Here is a 15,720-nt window from a genome sequence, read left to right on the forward strand (position 1 = left end):
AAAGCTGGGCGTGGTGGTGGCACACTCTTGTAATCCCAGGATTTGGGAGGCTGAGAGGAGAGGATTGTGATTCGCAGAGAGCCTCAGCTACTTAGTGAGGCCCTCCGCAACTTAGTGAGGCCCTGTTTCAAAAAAAATAAAGAATAAAAAATAGGGCAGGGGGTGTAGCTCGGAGGTCAAATGCCTCTGGGTTCCATCCCCAGACCTGCAAAAATAAATAAATAAATAAATAAATAAAATTTAAAAATGAGCCAGGCATGGTGGCACATGTTTGTAATCCCACTACTTGGGAGGCTGAGAAAGGAAGAGCCTCAGCTATTTCATGATGCCCTCTGTAACTTAGCCAGATACTGTTTTAATAAAGAATAAAAAAAAAAAGAGGGCTGAAATATAGCTTGGATGTAGAATGTCCCTGGGTTCAATCTCCAGTACCACAAAAATGAATAAAATAAAATAAATAGGGCTAGGGTATAGCTCAGAGGTAGAATGTCCCTAATTTCAACCACCAGTACCTTAAAAAAAAGAGAGAAGATGACTTAAGTTCCACCACTAAATTCAGTAACAAGGAGAGTAGAGTTGCATTTTTCACCAACATTATATTTAATATACAAGTGCTAACTATTAAGTGAAGACAGCCAGCCTATCTGAAAAGAGACAAATTCAAGTACTCTCCCTCACCAATTCGTATAAACCTCATGTACATTTTCTCACTTGCTAAGCAAAAATTTTGGATAACAAACTCAGAAATACAGTGGAAGAAAACTGGAACAGAAGTCAAGATTCTAGCCCTCACTGTGTCACAAAATACAAGAAAGTCATTCAATCTTTCTGGGCTTCAGTTTCTTCATTTCTAAAACAAGGCTAAGGAATAAGGGTGGGAGGAAGAGACTAAGTTACCTTAGTAACTACAATTTCATTAAGCCTTCATCTTACCAAATACTTACATAAACAACTTAGGTTTCAACGGATTTCCTTTGACATAATTTGCTCATTTTGCAGTTAGTAAAATGACCTGTATCAAGGAACATTCCAGGTCAGAGTACAGAAGAGCACATATATGTGTACCAGGCTAGGTGCCCCTTTTTACTACTAATCCTCATTTTCCAAATATTTAACAAATTATTGGAGAACCTGACCCATAATTGTTTTCACTTATAAGAGTAAAATAAAATGCCTTCATAAGCCAGTGTGGTGGCACACGCTTGTAATCCCAGCATTTGGGAGCCTGAAACAGGAGAATCCAGGTTCATGGTTTGTGGCCAGCCTCAGCTTACTGAGGCTCTCTGAAACTTAGTGAGGCCCTATTTAAAAGTAAGAAATAAAAAATAGGGCTCAGGGTATAGCTCAGAGGTAGCATACCCCTGGGTTCCATCCTCATTAACACAAAAGTAAAATAAAATAAAATAAAATAAAATGCCTTTAATAATAGACTTAATAGCAGAGGATGGCTGTGCACACTTGTAATCCCAGTACTTGGGAGGCTGAGACAGGCGGACAAGCAGGTTCAAGGATAGCCTCAGCAAGTATAGTAAAACTCTCATCAACTTAGTGAGACCCTGTTTAAAACAAAAATAAAAAGGGCTTGGCCAGGCATGGTGGTGCACTTGTAATCCCAGCATTTGGGAGGCTGAGACTAGAGGACCATGGTTCACCAATAGCCTCAGCTACTTATTGAGGCCCTTTGCAACCCAGTAAGACCCTGTTTCAAAATAAATAATAAAAAAATAGGACTGGGGATGTAGCTAAGAGGTAGAATGCCCTCCCCCCACCGTACTGCAAAAAGGAAAAAAAAAAAAAAAGGCTAGGTGCTCAGACTAAAAATCTGAATTTTCAGATGAGACCAAATTTTGCTGAGTATATTACCAAGGAAAGAAAAGTTCTCATTTCATAAAACTAAGCAGAAAGTACCCCAACTTTAAGAATTGGTTTCAAGCCGGGTGTAATGGCACACGCTCGTAATCCCAGCATTCTGGAGGCTGAGACTGGAGGATCACGGTTTGCAGACAGCCTCAGCTACTTAGGGCCTTTACAACTCAGTGAGACCCGATTTCAAAATAAAGAATAAAAAATAGGACTGGGTGCAGCTTGGAGGTAGAATGCAACCTGGGTTACATCCCCAGTACTGCCAAAAAAAAAAAAATTGTTTCATTCTATTAGCCTTATACCTTATTTTAAATTGCTGTACTGGAGATTGAATACCTGGGGTGCTCTACTACTGAGCTACCCAACCTTTTTAGTTTTCACTGTGAAAAAGGGTTACCCTAAATTACCAAGGCTGGCCTCAAACTTGCAACCCTACTGCCTCAGGCTCCTGACCACACCCAGTTGATTTTTTTCCCCATTCCTCTATCTTTATCATGTAGACCTCCCCACAACCCAGGAGAATAAAATTGAGTAAAATTCAATGGACGTGGAAAAGTTCTAATCCTTGTCCTTGAGCTACTATAGATTGTCAAAGCTGAACAATAATTTTTTCAAGCCTGAGTAGAACGTGTCATAAGCATGTTCTCACTTATATGTGGAAGGGAAAAAGTTATCTCAAAAAAGTAGAGTATATAACAGTAGTTATCAGAACCAGGAAAATGGGTGAGAGAGGTGAAGAGAAGATGGTTATTGTGTCCAAGGGTGCAGCTGGTTGGACAGGACTAATTTCTAATTTTCTACACTACAGTAGGATAAGTATGGTTGACAACAATTAATTAAATATTTTTAAATAGCTAGTAGAATCAGGGCATGATGACGCATGCTTGTAATCCCAGCATTTGCGAGGCTGAGAAAAAACAGCCTCAGCTACTCAGTAAGGTCCTTTAAAACTCAGTGAGATCTTGTTTCAAAATAAAGAATAAAAAATAGGGCTGGGGGTGTAGCTCAGAGGTAGAATATCCCTGGGTTCCATCCCCAGTATGGGGGTGGGGGATAGCTAGTTGAGCCAGGTGTGGTAGTGCTCGCTTGTAATCCCAATACTTGAAAAGCTGAGACAGGAGGATCACAAGTTCTCAGTCAGCCTTCGCAATATGTGAGGCCCTATGCAATTTAGTGAGACTGTTTAAAAACAAATGCGGGGCATGCCGGGCGTGGTGGCACACACTTATAATCCCAGAATTCGGGAGGCTGAGCCCGGAGGATCACAGTTTGCAGCCAGCCTCAGCTACTTAGTGAGGCCCTTTGCAACTCAGTGAGACCCTGTTTTAAAAATAAGAATAAGCCCAACGTGGTGGCGCACACTTGTAATTCCCGCGCTTTGGAGACTGAGTGGGGAGGATCACACAGGTTCGAAACCAGTCTCAGCCACTTAGTGAAGGCTCTCAGCAACTTAGTGAGACCCTGTTTCCAAATAAAATATAAAATAGGACTGGAAAAATAGCCCAGAGTAGAAAGCCTCTGAGTTCTACCCCTAGAACCACAAAAATAAATAAATAAATAAATAAATAAATAAATAAATAAATAAAATAGGGCTGGGGTGTATCTCAGAGGTAGAATGCCCCTGGGTTTCTATCCCAGTACCAAAAAAAAAAAAAAAAAAATGCGGGACACAGTGGTACATGCTTGCAATCCCAGTACTTGGGAGGCTGAGACAAGAGGATTGCAGGTTTGCAGGCAGCCTTAACTACTTAGTGAGGCCCTCCGCAACTTAGTAAGACGTTGTTTCAAAATAAAAAGAATTAAAAAATAGGGTTAGGGGTATAGCTTGAAAGTAGAATGTCCCTGGGTTTACTCCCCAGTGCCACAAAAACATAAAAATAAAATTAAAATTTTTAAATAAAAATTTAGGTAGCAAAATACCCAGTACCACAAAAAATAAGTAATAAAATAGTTAGTAGAAAGGATTTTGAATATTCCAGACATAAAGAAATGGTATCTGAGGTGATAAACATACCAAATACCCTAATCTGATCATTATACATTGTACACATGTATTGAAATGTTACCCTGGTACCCCAAAAATGTATACAATTACAATATGTCAATTAAAAATAATTTTTTAAAAACTTGCTAAGAGCTGGGCATGGTGGCACAGGCTTGTAATCCCAGCATTTGGGAGGCTGAGATGGGAGGATTGCGGTTCCAGGACAGCCTCAGCTACTACTTAGGCCCTTTGCAATTCAGTGAGACCCTGTTTCAAAATAAAGAATAATAAAAATAAAAATAATAGGTCTGGGGGTGTATAGCTCGGAGATAGAATACCCCTGGGCTCCATCCCCAGTGTGGCAAAGAAAAAAAAAAAACTTGCTAACTGCCAGGCATGGTGGAGCAAGTTTGTAATCCCAGTGCTTGGGAGGCTGAGACAGGAGGATTGCACAAGGTTCAAAGCAGCCTTAGCTACTTAGTGAGGTTCTCAGTAACTTAGTGAGACCCTGTTTTCAAATAAAAAATAAAGAAAAGCCCCTGGGTTCCGCACCCAGTACCACTAAAAAAAAAAAAAAAAGAACTTGCTAATATTGCTGGGTGGGCTTGGTAACCCATTACTTGAGAGGCTGAAACGGGAGTATTACAGATTTGAGGATAACCACAGCAAATAGTGAGACTCTAAACAACCTTTCGAGACTCTGTTTCAAAATAAAAATAAAATAGGGCTGGGGATGTAGCTTGGAGGTAGAATGCCCCTGAGTTCAAACTCTAGTATCAAAAAAAAAAAAAAAAGAACTTGTTAATATTAAGAGCAAATATTTTTCCATAAATTAAACAATAAACAATATGATTATTGGCAGAAATAAAATACAAAATAACCAAGGAATTACTTAAAAGTGAATAGGTATACAAAGTATTAAATCTAACTTTGGGGCTCATTTACATAATAGATCTATGACCAGTTATGGTGGCACACTCTGGTAATCTCAGCACTTGGGAGGCTGAGAAAGGAGGTTCACAGGTTCAAGGAGAGCCTTGGTAACTTAGTGTGACCTGGTTTCATAATAAAAATAAGCCAGGTGTGGTGGCCCAAGCTTGTAATCCCAGCGCTTGGGAGGCTGCAGGTTCGAAGCCAGCTTTAGCTACTTAGTGAAGCTCTCAGCAACTTAGTGAGACCCTGTTTCCAAATAAAATATAAAATAGGGCTAGGAGTAGCCCGGAGGTAGAAAGCCCTGCGTTCCATCCCCAGTACCACTAAATAAATAAATAAGTAAAAATATAAAAATAAAATAGGGCTGGGAGTATAGCTCCAAGGTAGAATGCTTCTGGTGGGTTTAATCCCTAGTACCACAGGAGGGGAAAAAAAAAAGATATGATATAAAAGCAACTGTTCTCTCCCTTCTCAAGAAAGTAAAAAAATTGGTATTCCACATTTTTTTTTTTTTTGTGGGCCTGAGGATGGAACTCAGGGACACTCAACTTCCGAGATACACCCCCTGCCCTATTTTTTATTCTTTAATTTGAAACAGGGTCTCACTAAGTTGCAGAGGGCCTCACTAAGTAGCTGAGGCTGTCGCAAACCCCAATCCTCCAGTCTCAGCCTCCAGAATGCTGGAATTACAAGCGTGTAACACCATGCCCGGCTGGTATTCCACTCTTAATATCTTAAAAATGCAAGGGCCAAAAGAAATGAATGAAAACACTACAATTCCATTAGGTTCATTATAACCATTCCAAGACATTACTCCCAGTTCTAAATTGCTATTTTCTCCATCATCTTCTGTACCTTACTTCAAAAAGCATTTTTCATGCACCTAGAACACTAAGAAATAGGATAAACTATGTAAAGTAGGCCTGGATTAATTGTATTGACTTTTAGAAACCAGAGTACATTTCTTTTTTTTTTCTTTTTTGTTGTGTGTGTGTGTGTGTGTGTGTGCGCGCGCGCGCGTGCGTAGTACTGGGGATGGAACCCAGGGGGTTTCTACCCCGGGCGACACTCCCAGGCCTATTTTTATATTTTATTTGAAAACAGAGTCTCACTAAGTTGCTCAGAGCCTCACTAAGTAGCTGAGGCTGGCTTCAAATCTGTGTGATCCTCCTGTCTCAGCCTCCCAAGTGCTGGGATTACAAGTGTGCGCCACCACGTCTGGCACCAGAGTACATTTCTGATCTTGTAATTATATATAATTTTTTTGGGGGGGTGTACTGGGGTTCCTGGAAGCCCTTCTACCGCTGGGCTATACTCCCAAGCCGATTTTATATTTTTTAATTTGGAAACAGGGTCTCTTAAGCCAGCAAGGCTGGCTCAGAACCAGCGCGATCCTCCTGTCTCCGCCTCTCAAGCGTGGGGATTACAGGCGTGTGCCACCACACCCAGCATAATATATATATTTTTAATGGTAGCGCTGATCTATTAAAACATTAACTCAACCAGGTCTGTGAGTATAGCCTGAAGGTAGAAAGCCCCTGGGTTCCAGCCGCAGTACCACAAAAATAAATAAGTATAAAATAAAACATTAACTCTATGACAGCAACAAAATTTAAAATCTTTTCAGGAAAGAATAAGTATGTAAGGTTTAAGTTTTTCATATACTTATTAAGTGAAGCTCCTAAAATTTTTTTTTTAAATATTTTTTTTTTTTCGGTATCAGAGATGGAACACAGGGGCATTGCACCTCCAAGCTACACCCCCAGCCCCCCCCCCCATTTTTTTTTTTTTTTACTTTTAGTCTTTTTATTTTTGAAACAGGGTCTCACTGAGTTGTGAATGACCTCCCTAAGTAGCTGAGACTGTCTGGAAACCACAATCCTCCAGTCTCCACCTCCCGAATGCTGGAATTATAGGTGTCCGCCACCACACCCATCTAAAAATTAAAATAAAAAAAATTACCCATGAAGCTGGGTGTGGTGGCACATGCTTATAATCCCAGTACTTGGGAGGCTGAGACAGGAGAATCCAGTTTTGCTGACAGCCTCAGCTACTTAGTGAGGCCCTGTGCAACTTGGTGAAACCTTGTTTCAAAATAAAGAAAAAAAAATCCAGCTAAGGGTATATTTCGGAGGTAGAATACCCATGGGTTCAATCCCCAGCACCACACACACAAAAATACCCATGAAGCCTGGCATGGTAGTGCTGTTTGTAATCCCAGTACTTGGAAGCTGAAACAGGAAGGTTTGCAGGTTTGCAGCCAGCCTCAGCTACTTAATGAGGCCTCTGCAACTTAGTAAGACCCTGCTTCAAAATAAAGGATTAAAAAAATAGGGCTGGAGGTGTAGCTTGGAGGTAGATGCCCCCTGAATTCAATCCTCAGTACCACACACACACACACACACAAAAAAAAAAAAAAAAAAAAAAAAAAAGAATAAAAAATAGGCCTGGGGGTAAAGCTCAGAGGTAGAATGCTCCTAGGTTCAATCCTCAGTACAACAACAACAACAAAAAACTGTTAACAGTGAAATTCATTCTTTGAGGCATATATAGCTCTGTACCCAACTGACTTCATATTCTGCCTTATACTGATGATTAGAGAGTTTGAAGTCACCTGGAAAAATAAAATTTTCATTCTTTTACACTGGGGATTAAACCCAGGGACATAGCTGGGCGTGGTGGCGCACGCTTGTAATCCCCGCGCTTGGGAGGCTGAGACAGGAGGATCACACAGGTTCGAAGCCAGCCTCAGCTACTTAGTGAGGCTCTCAGCAACTTAGTGAGACCCTGTATCCAAATAAAATATAAAATGGGTCTGGGATTATAGCCCGGAGGTAGAAAGCCTCTGGGTTCCACCTCCAAAAAAAAAAAAAAAAAACCCAGGGACATTTTACCTGCAAGCAGAGGCCCTATTTTAACCAGCTTTATTTTTTATTCTTTATTTTTAAACAGGATCTCACTAAGTTGTGGAAGGTCTCACATAATAGCTGAGGCTAGCCTCAAACCTGTAATCCTCCTGTTTTAGCCTCCCAAGTACTGGGATTACAACATACACCACTATGCACAGCTCCACCTGGAAAATTTGAAAAGCAAATCCTTTGACTCTACTTCCCAAAAACCATAGTCATAAAAGCAGGATCTCTGTAATGCCCCATTCAAGTGAATCTGAGTTGGGAGGTCAGAACATTGGCTCTCACACTAGGTGAGGGGAAGAAAACTTCTGGACTGTAACAGATGTTAATTAAAGAAAAGAATTGACAATTTCTAACCTAAATTATAAACTGTTCAATTCTCTTAATTAACTACATCTCACTAACTAATGCTTAACAAGCAAGATGAAATGTACGTAAAATAACTTCTGCTCTGACAATGCAAACGTCATTCAGCCTACCAAAAGCAAGACACTTCTGAAATGCTCCAATTATCACTGACATTTAGAAAAAAAAGTAGGAATAGTGCCCCTGTTTGTAATACAAGTGACTAGAGAGGCTGAGGCAGGAGGATTGTCTGGGCAATTTAGCAAGACTATCTCAAAATAAAATATTTAAAGGGCTCAGGGGTAAAGTGACTCTGGGTTCAATCCCCAGCACTGGGAGGTAGGAAGGGGTGCAAATAAGAGAAGATAAAGAGTAAGAACAAAGCAAGTTATGAATAGAGAATCACTTATACAATTGTGCTGTAATAGTTTTAGAAGGTAAAGTATCACACTCAATACATTGGCAAGAATACTGAGCTGTCAATAGGCGAGCTACTAGCCATGTGTGACTACTTAAAATAAAATTTAAAATTGAGTTCTTTGATTGCACTAGCCACATTTTAATTGCTCAATAGCTACACATAGCTAGTAGCTAACATGTTAGAGAGAACAGAAAGAAAACATTTCCAACATCACAGAAAAGTTCTACTGCGTAGCACTGGTCTAGAGGTAGTTAAGTATCTAGATAAAAACTGCAATCTAGGTTTACTTGAATCAGTAGGCCCTATCTGGCAATTCACAATTTTACATATATACATCTACTTTAGTCATTAACTATAAAAGAAAGCTAAAATAATTTTTCTGTAACCTGTTTCATGAAAGGTCATTCAAATCCAACAAGCTTACTTATTTCAGATGACCAAAATAGAAAAACTTAATTAACAAGTCCTGAAAGTATCAAGGGCACTTAAACCATACCTAAGTTTTTACCAAATCAGAATCAATGAAAAATATTTACTAGAAATCAGAAGGTATTAGGTACAATAGAACCGGTCCCCAAAAGATTAAACTACTTAATAAGACTAGCATCTCCAAGTACTTTAGAAACACCTATTTATATGCTCAACAAATAACAATTGCTTTTGTAATTGGCTTAAAAATGAACTTACCACAATGAGTTCAAATTAGTGACATCACTGTCTACATTTTTCATTACTTTCCATCAATCTGACATTAAATATCTATAAATAATATAATGACCTTAAAATTTACTTAAGTAAAAATTTTTATGTGAAAGTCTATTAATTCACAATCTAGGCAATTCCCAATTGTAACAAAAAGTAGACATAGAAGTCAATGAGACAATTTCAACTTAACATTCTATCCCTTAACTGCAACAATATCTAGTTTAAAAAAACAACTCAATGTAATAAAGCACAGGCAACAAGATGCTGAAGCTTCAGTAATAACTTTTAAAAATGTTAGTTTATTACACAGAACTAAAACTTTTAACAGACTCACAATTATATGCCAACTCAATTTAAGCTTGTTTTCCCTGAAGAGATGAATATCACTTTGACTAGACTTTTTTCTAAAGAGTGAAAATGTACTCAAATATGACCTCTTAATTACAGAAGATAATTTGATTCTGATAAAAATTTTGTTCTATAGAATTTTTAAAACTAATTAACAAATTTAACTGGCTAACATGAACCCAATACTAAAATCCACAAAAGTGCAGAGGTCACAGTGATTATAGTTACAGTTGTTGGTATATTATTATTATTTGGTTCATTTCTTACGATTATCTGTTTAGAACTGGCAAAGAAAAGCAACAATTGTTACAAAGAACTGTTTAAAACAGTTCTTGAAAAGACATTGTAACTTACCTGCAACACTAGTGATTGTAACTGGAACTCCCTGCACTTGAACGCCTGCAGCACCCAGGTTGGCAACACTCACTGTCTGAAGGTTAGGCACTGATGCAAGCTGGGCAGTATTCAAAGTTATTGGGGCACCAGCAACAGCAACAGGAGCAATTTGGGCAAGAGTTGTGCCACCACTTGAAGACACTGGGGTGATGGTTAATTGTTGGGATAAACCAGCATTTTGAACTTGCAAATTTGAAAGACTCTGAATATTCTGAACCTGTACAGTTTGCCAACTGATTTGCCCTGAAGGTGTTAAAGTTGGAGCCCTGATAAGCACCTGAGTCGGATTTACTGCTTGAAGTTGAACATTCTGCAAAGGCTGCTGCTGGATGGTCTGAATTGTCTGCCCTGACTGAAGTTGAAATGACTGTGGTGGAATAGCCTGAATAATCTGTTGCTGAGGCTGTTGGATCTGGATCTGCTGTAGGATGGGCTGGCCTACAATTTGCACTTGCTGAAGAGAATTGGATTGATCCTGTGCGTTCTGTATTCCATTAGGCTGAAGCTGACTGGAGCTCTGGGCTTCAGACTCAGTAGCAGCAGGTGTTTGAGATTCTTCAATAGTGCGTTCAGAACTACTGGCTGATGTGCTTGCATACTGGCCCGTATCTGCTGAGCTCACTAATGTGTCGCTGCTTGTTAGAGATGTTGATGCGGTGGTTGTGCAGGTGGTGGAGGAGGAGGGTGACTCCGGCATGGTACTGGCAGAAGCAGTGGTGGTGGTGGGTGTGGACACTAACTGACTCCCATTGGAAGTCCCACTGTCAGTAGAAGTAGCAGGCTGGCCAACTTGTCCAGTCCCTCCTCCAGTTGTCACATTGTTTATCACTGGCAAAGCTAAAGTCACTCCTCCAATGTTAATTGGTAGAGTTGTTACAACTTGAGCCTGAGTACCAGGAAGGGTCTGTAATTGCAGTGGTATTGAAACACCAGGTCTAATTTGGACCGGAACTGTCTGATTTGCCAGGTTTTGAGCAAGAATATTTCCGGAAGCTGTCCTATTAGCAGCTGTGAGTATAGCTTGGTTATTACCTGCAGAAATTAGTTGAATCTGACCCTGCAAATCCTGTAGAGATGAACTACTAGTCGGGTTGATTTGAATTTGCTGACCTTCCACGGTCTGGAGTTGTGGAATTACTTGGTACTGTACACTACCGCTGGGATTTTGTACTTGTATGACTTGAAATTGACCAGGGGTGGAAGAGTTACCCGATTTAGTTTTTGTGGGAGATGCGCTCCCGTTATTACTGCTGGAAGAACTAGATGAACTAGAAGCTGGTTGAGAAACGTTATTTTCTTTTGAAGAGGGAGGAGTGGAGGCAACAAGTTGCCAAGCATTTCCAGCAAGTTGCGTTGTCACCAGCTCTAGCTGTTGTGGTTGATTCTGCAGCTGCACCAATCCTTGGCTGGGATCTATAATAATTTGTTGCTGTCCAGTTGCTTGATTTTCACCAGGAGTCCCTATTTTGCTGCAAGTAGCTGCCAGTAAAGCCAGAGGAGAGGGCTGAGAGTCCTACCCAAAATGGGATGGTAAAGGAGAGGGGGGGAAAAAAGTGGGTGGATTTAGTGGAGGCCAGAATCTGAGAGGGGGCTATTTATTTATTTTGACAGCTCTACATATCAGAACTTACTCAGGAAGTGGCAGAAACAAAAAAAAAAAAATGAACAAAAGCACATAAGAACTATATGAGTAAGGAAGCAGAACCTGTAAGTAATATAAAGTTTAAATTTTAAAATTTCAAACAAACTTTCCTAAAGTGTTATTCTCTTAAATTCAAAATGCCCTTGGGAAAATACACATCGTTTTCTTAGAGTCTAGATTCCTGATGTAATTTTAAACAAGGTTATACCTTCAAATGTGAAATCTTCATGAATTTACAATTTAAGTTCCTTACTCTCTGAAAGATGCTTTTGAGTGGATAAACATTGTTATTTTGGTCTTTACTTCGGACATTTAAAGGGCATAACTCCCTCTCTCCTCTAATGTTTCGTGATAATTTTTTTTGGCATGTTTGCTTTTACCTGGGAGCCTGAGGTTTTAGTTTTTTTATTGTTATTCTCTGGCTCAGAGGTTTTCCCTCCTTCTGTAGCCATCGCCGCGGCTGCCGCCTCCTCCTCCTCCTCCTTCTTCTGATCTGCAACAAACACCCCCCATACACACACACACACACACACACACACACACGCACGACAACAGGTTATTAGGATTATTATTATTCGTCTTTCCTCTCCTCTTCTTCCCCCTCCCCCCGAACATTAATCTCCATAAACCCGCGATCCGTGCACACGGGCAGGGGGTGGGGGAGAAGGAGGGAAGGGAGGAGGGGGATAACACAAAACGTGGTTTGAAACCCGACCCATCGGCTCCAGAGCAACACCCAGAAGGAGGTTGTTCTCGCTCAGACATTAAGACAAAACACAACCCTCCTTCCCTCCCCGATTCCCTCCCTCCCTCTCCTCCTCCCCTTCCAGCATCTCGGCGGCCCCGGGGGAGGGGGGAGAACCGAGCAGGGTCTGGGGAGGAGGGAGGGAGGGAGGCGGCGAAGGAGACCGAGGGGGGTGGAGAATACGTACCGCTCATCCCGCATTAACAGGACAAACCCTCAGACGGAGACACTGGGATAGAGGTGGGTGGGGGTGGGGGCGAGGCGGGAGGAGAGGCCGGTCCCGCCCGCCCGCCCGCGGTGGCTCGGAGGAGGCTGTAGCTGGCACAGGCTCTGCCTCTTTTTCCGCGAATGGCCGCCGCTGGGCTGTGGCGTAGCAGCTCCTCTCTCCGCCCGAGCCCGGCTGACTCGCCCTTGATTGACAGCGGCGGCGCGGGCGGGGGCGGGGCCAGGGCGGCGCGAGCCCGGCGACTCCCCACCCCCCTCGGCCTCGCTCGCCGGAGCCGCCGACTCTCCACCCCTTCCCCCAGCGGATTGGCCGCCGACCTGCCGGGGGCCGGGGCGCTGGGGCCGCCTCCTCTCCACCCCCTTTCCCGGGGTGATTCCTCCAGCCGCGGCTCTCGGCCTCCCGCGGCTCTTCTCGCCCTCTTCTCTCGGCGTCCTAGCTCAGGCGCGCTGCCGGTCGGCCCTCCATACAGCCAAACTTGTTGTCTCAGGATATCCCGCCCCCTACTCATTTCCCAGCGCCCTCCACTCAAAACCCCGCTCCCGCATCCCTGCGAATGGCCACGAGAGGACGGAGTGGGGCTCGAGCGCAGCGGGGGCGAGAGGGACGGGCGCGGGAGCGCGCAGACCCGGGGCGGCTCGGCGCGCCGGGCGGACTGCCCGCTGCCCCCGCGCTGCGAGCATGGCTTTCCTGAGGCGCATCCGGACCCGGGCGCCCTTTTTCCCTGGCTCGCTCCCCATTGGCTAAGCCCCTGCTGACGCGCGCTGAGTGGTGGGAGAAAGGGGGCGGGCCCTGCCGCAAAGGCTGCCGGGCCTCGTAGTCTCGGCCTCCGCGGCTGCGGCTCCGAGGTGCCGCCCCCTCCCGCCCCCGACCGAGGCCGGGCCGCGAGCGGAAAGCTGCCCGAGGGGGCGGCGCAGGGCGTGGCCGGGCCGAGTGGGAGTTGAGCTGCGCCGGGGGAGGGGGAAGGGGTGTTGTTTGCCTGGGCCTATCCGCCGCGCGGGGCCGCCCAGCCCGCCCCGGCCGCCGCCTCCTCGGCTGCAAGCCGCTCCCCGCGGGCGAGCTCACACCCGGAGCGCTCGGCGATTGAGCGGGCGGCGGCGTGGGGAGGCGGGGTTTGCTGTCCTCCGGGTTTGAATGAACCCGGCTTCTTGAAGCAGCGCCTTCGCGGTGCCTTTCTTTGCTCACCTTCCCCTTCAGTGCCTCCGCTGTGAGTCTGAGGCCTGTTTTCCATCGAGAAGGATCTTCCATTTTTATTTGTGTCCCTGGCCGGCTCTGGTGCAGAGCAATGGCCGGAGCTCGTGTGATTGGTGGACTTAATCACTCTTACCGGCCTCACAAGATTTCCCTGACCAAGAAAGCCCTGCTCCCTGTGGGTCAGCCCTGCATATAGTTTTAGTACAAGCTGGCTGCACAAGGCTTACCATCTTAATGTATTTGAGCAGTCTTCTGCCTCCAGGCTTCCTCCAAAGTCTTTAAGTCAGGATGATGCCAAGGAACAAAATCAGCGCCCGATTAAGTATACCAAGGGTGGAAGTGAATCCCTAACGCAAATGTTGGCCTTGGAAACAAGACACCCTTACACATCCGGCCTTAAAACCACCCACTTTCTTTTTACCAGCGCGGTATACGCCGCCTAGGGCGTTTTTGTCTTCTGCCTGGGGTCTGACATACTGCATGGGTGAGGAGGTCCCAGGTGCTGCACTTGAATGGCATTTCCTTTGCTTGTTAAAGTAATTGTAACATCAGCTGATGACAAAGCCATGCAGCAAGACAAAGCAATTCGAATAAAGAATTGCAGAGTATTGTCTACTCCATCTTATAAAGGGAGCTTAAGATCCTTGAATAACCTGCTTACACACGCATGCACACCCACTAACATCTCCAAGAAAGCTCAGAAGAGCTTACTTTGATAAATACACTGTATATCCCCAGCTCCCCCACCCTATGCCCAGCTCACCATAATGAATGAAGAAAAACATTTTGCGGTCTTATGAGGTGGAGCATTCTTTGTGATTTTCTTACCTTAGAATACTTGCTTCAGAGAAGCAGTGTCACTCTCTCTGAACCACAGGTCATTCATATGGACCTGCAAGTGTCCTAAATATCCTGCATCCTATGGATAACTGGAAATACTGGTAACCATGGAACAGATACAAGCCCGGCTTTTATGTTGGGCCAAGAGCTTCTAGTTCCTGGCTGTTACTGTTTGTCTTCTCTCTCCTCACCCTTCAAATTCATGTGCTGAAACTCTAGCCCTCCACTCCGAGTGTTTGGGAGATCCGTGGGATTACATAAGGGCATGACTGTAGACCTGGCATGAATGCGATTAGTGACTGTAGGAAATCCTGGATAGAGCTTCCCTTTGCCCTGCCGCCCTCCATGGGAAGATGCAGTCATAAATGGGCAGTCTGTGACCCTCCAGAGGGCCGTCTCCAGAACCTGATGGTGCTAGCACCTTCACCTCAGCCTCTCAGCTTCTAGAACTGTGAAATAAAGCTGTGGTTCATAAGCCACCCAGTTGATGGTATTTTTATAGCAGCTTGAGCTGATTAAGATACCAGCTGAGCCCTGAGACCCAGGGCCCATGACAAATTAATAACTTCTTTGGGGGCCAACATCATTTTGCTATCCATATAATAGAAAGTTAGCTGTGTTTTTTTTTGGGGGGGGTATTTTTAATTTTAAAAATTTATTTATTTATTGGCAGCACTAGGAATGAAACCCAGGAGCATTCTACCTCTGAGCTACATCTCCAGCCCTATTTTTTATTCTTTATTTTGAAACAGGGTCTCACTGAGTTTCAAAGGGCCTAAGTAGCTAAGGCTGGCCTCCAACTGTGCTCTTCCTGACTCAGGCTCCCAAATGCTGGGATTACAAGTGTGTGCCATTACACCTGGCTATGTTTTTTGTTTGTTTTTGCGGTATTGAGGATTGAACCCAGGGAAATTCTCTGAGTTACCCCTATTTTTCATTCTTTGTTTTGAAATAAGCTCTAAGTTTTGGAGGGCCTCACTAAGTAACAGGCTAGCTGTGAACCTGTAATCTTGTTGTCCCAGACTCCCAAGTACTAGAATTACAAGTGTGGACCACCACATCCAGCACTAAAAAGTTTAGATAAGATAGTTTCAAGAAGCTGGGCGAGGTGGCTCATACTTGTAATCTCAGCACTGCGGAGGCTGACACAGGAGGATTGCACAGGTTCG

At 43.7% G+C, this 15,720-nt stretch overlaps 1 protein-coding gene across 2 annotated transcripts in view; it reads right to left on the reverse strand.

The window, feature by feature from the left end:
* Window positions 1-12,052, reverse strand: part of SP4 (Sp4 transcription factor) — a gene marked incomplete at its 3' end in the record, with an annotated part of 68,694 nt that extends 56,642 nt beyond the window's left edge. Inside the window, exons 1-2 of one of the 2 annotated variants that reach the window (XM_080701098.1) lie at window positions 11,930-12,052; window positions 9,866-11,420 (exon numbers count right to left, since the gene is read on the reverse strand). In XM_080701098.1, coding sequence (XP_080557224.1) covers window positions 9,866-11,420; window positions 11,930-12,001 — 1,627 coding nt within the window. In that variant the 5' untranslated portion in view covers window positions 12,002-12,052. The remainder of the gene's footprint in view (window positions 1-9,865; window positions 11,421-11,929) is intronic. The other variant, XM_080701099.1, reaches the window with a different exon arrangement.
* Between the last annotated feature and the right edge of the window lie 3,668 nt (window positions 12,053-15,720).

The sequence above is a fragment of the Muscardinus avellanarius genome (assembly GCF_963383645.1).
Source record: "Muscardinus avellanarius genome assembly, chromosome: 9".
Classification (NCBI taxonomy): Eukaryota; Metazoa; Chordata; class Mammalia; order Rodentia; family Gliridae; genus Muscardinus; species Muscardinus avellanarius.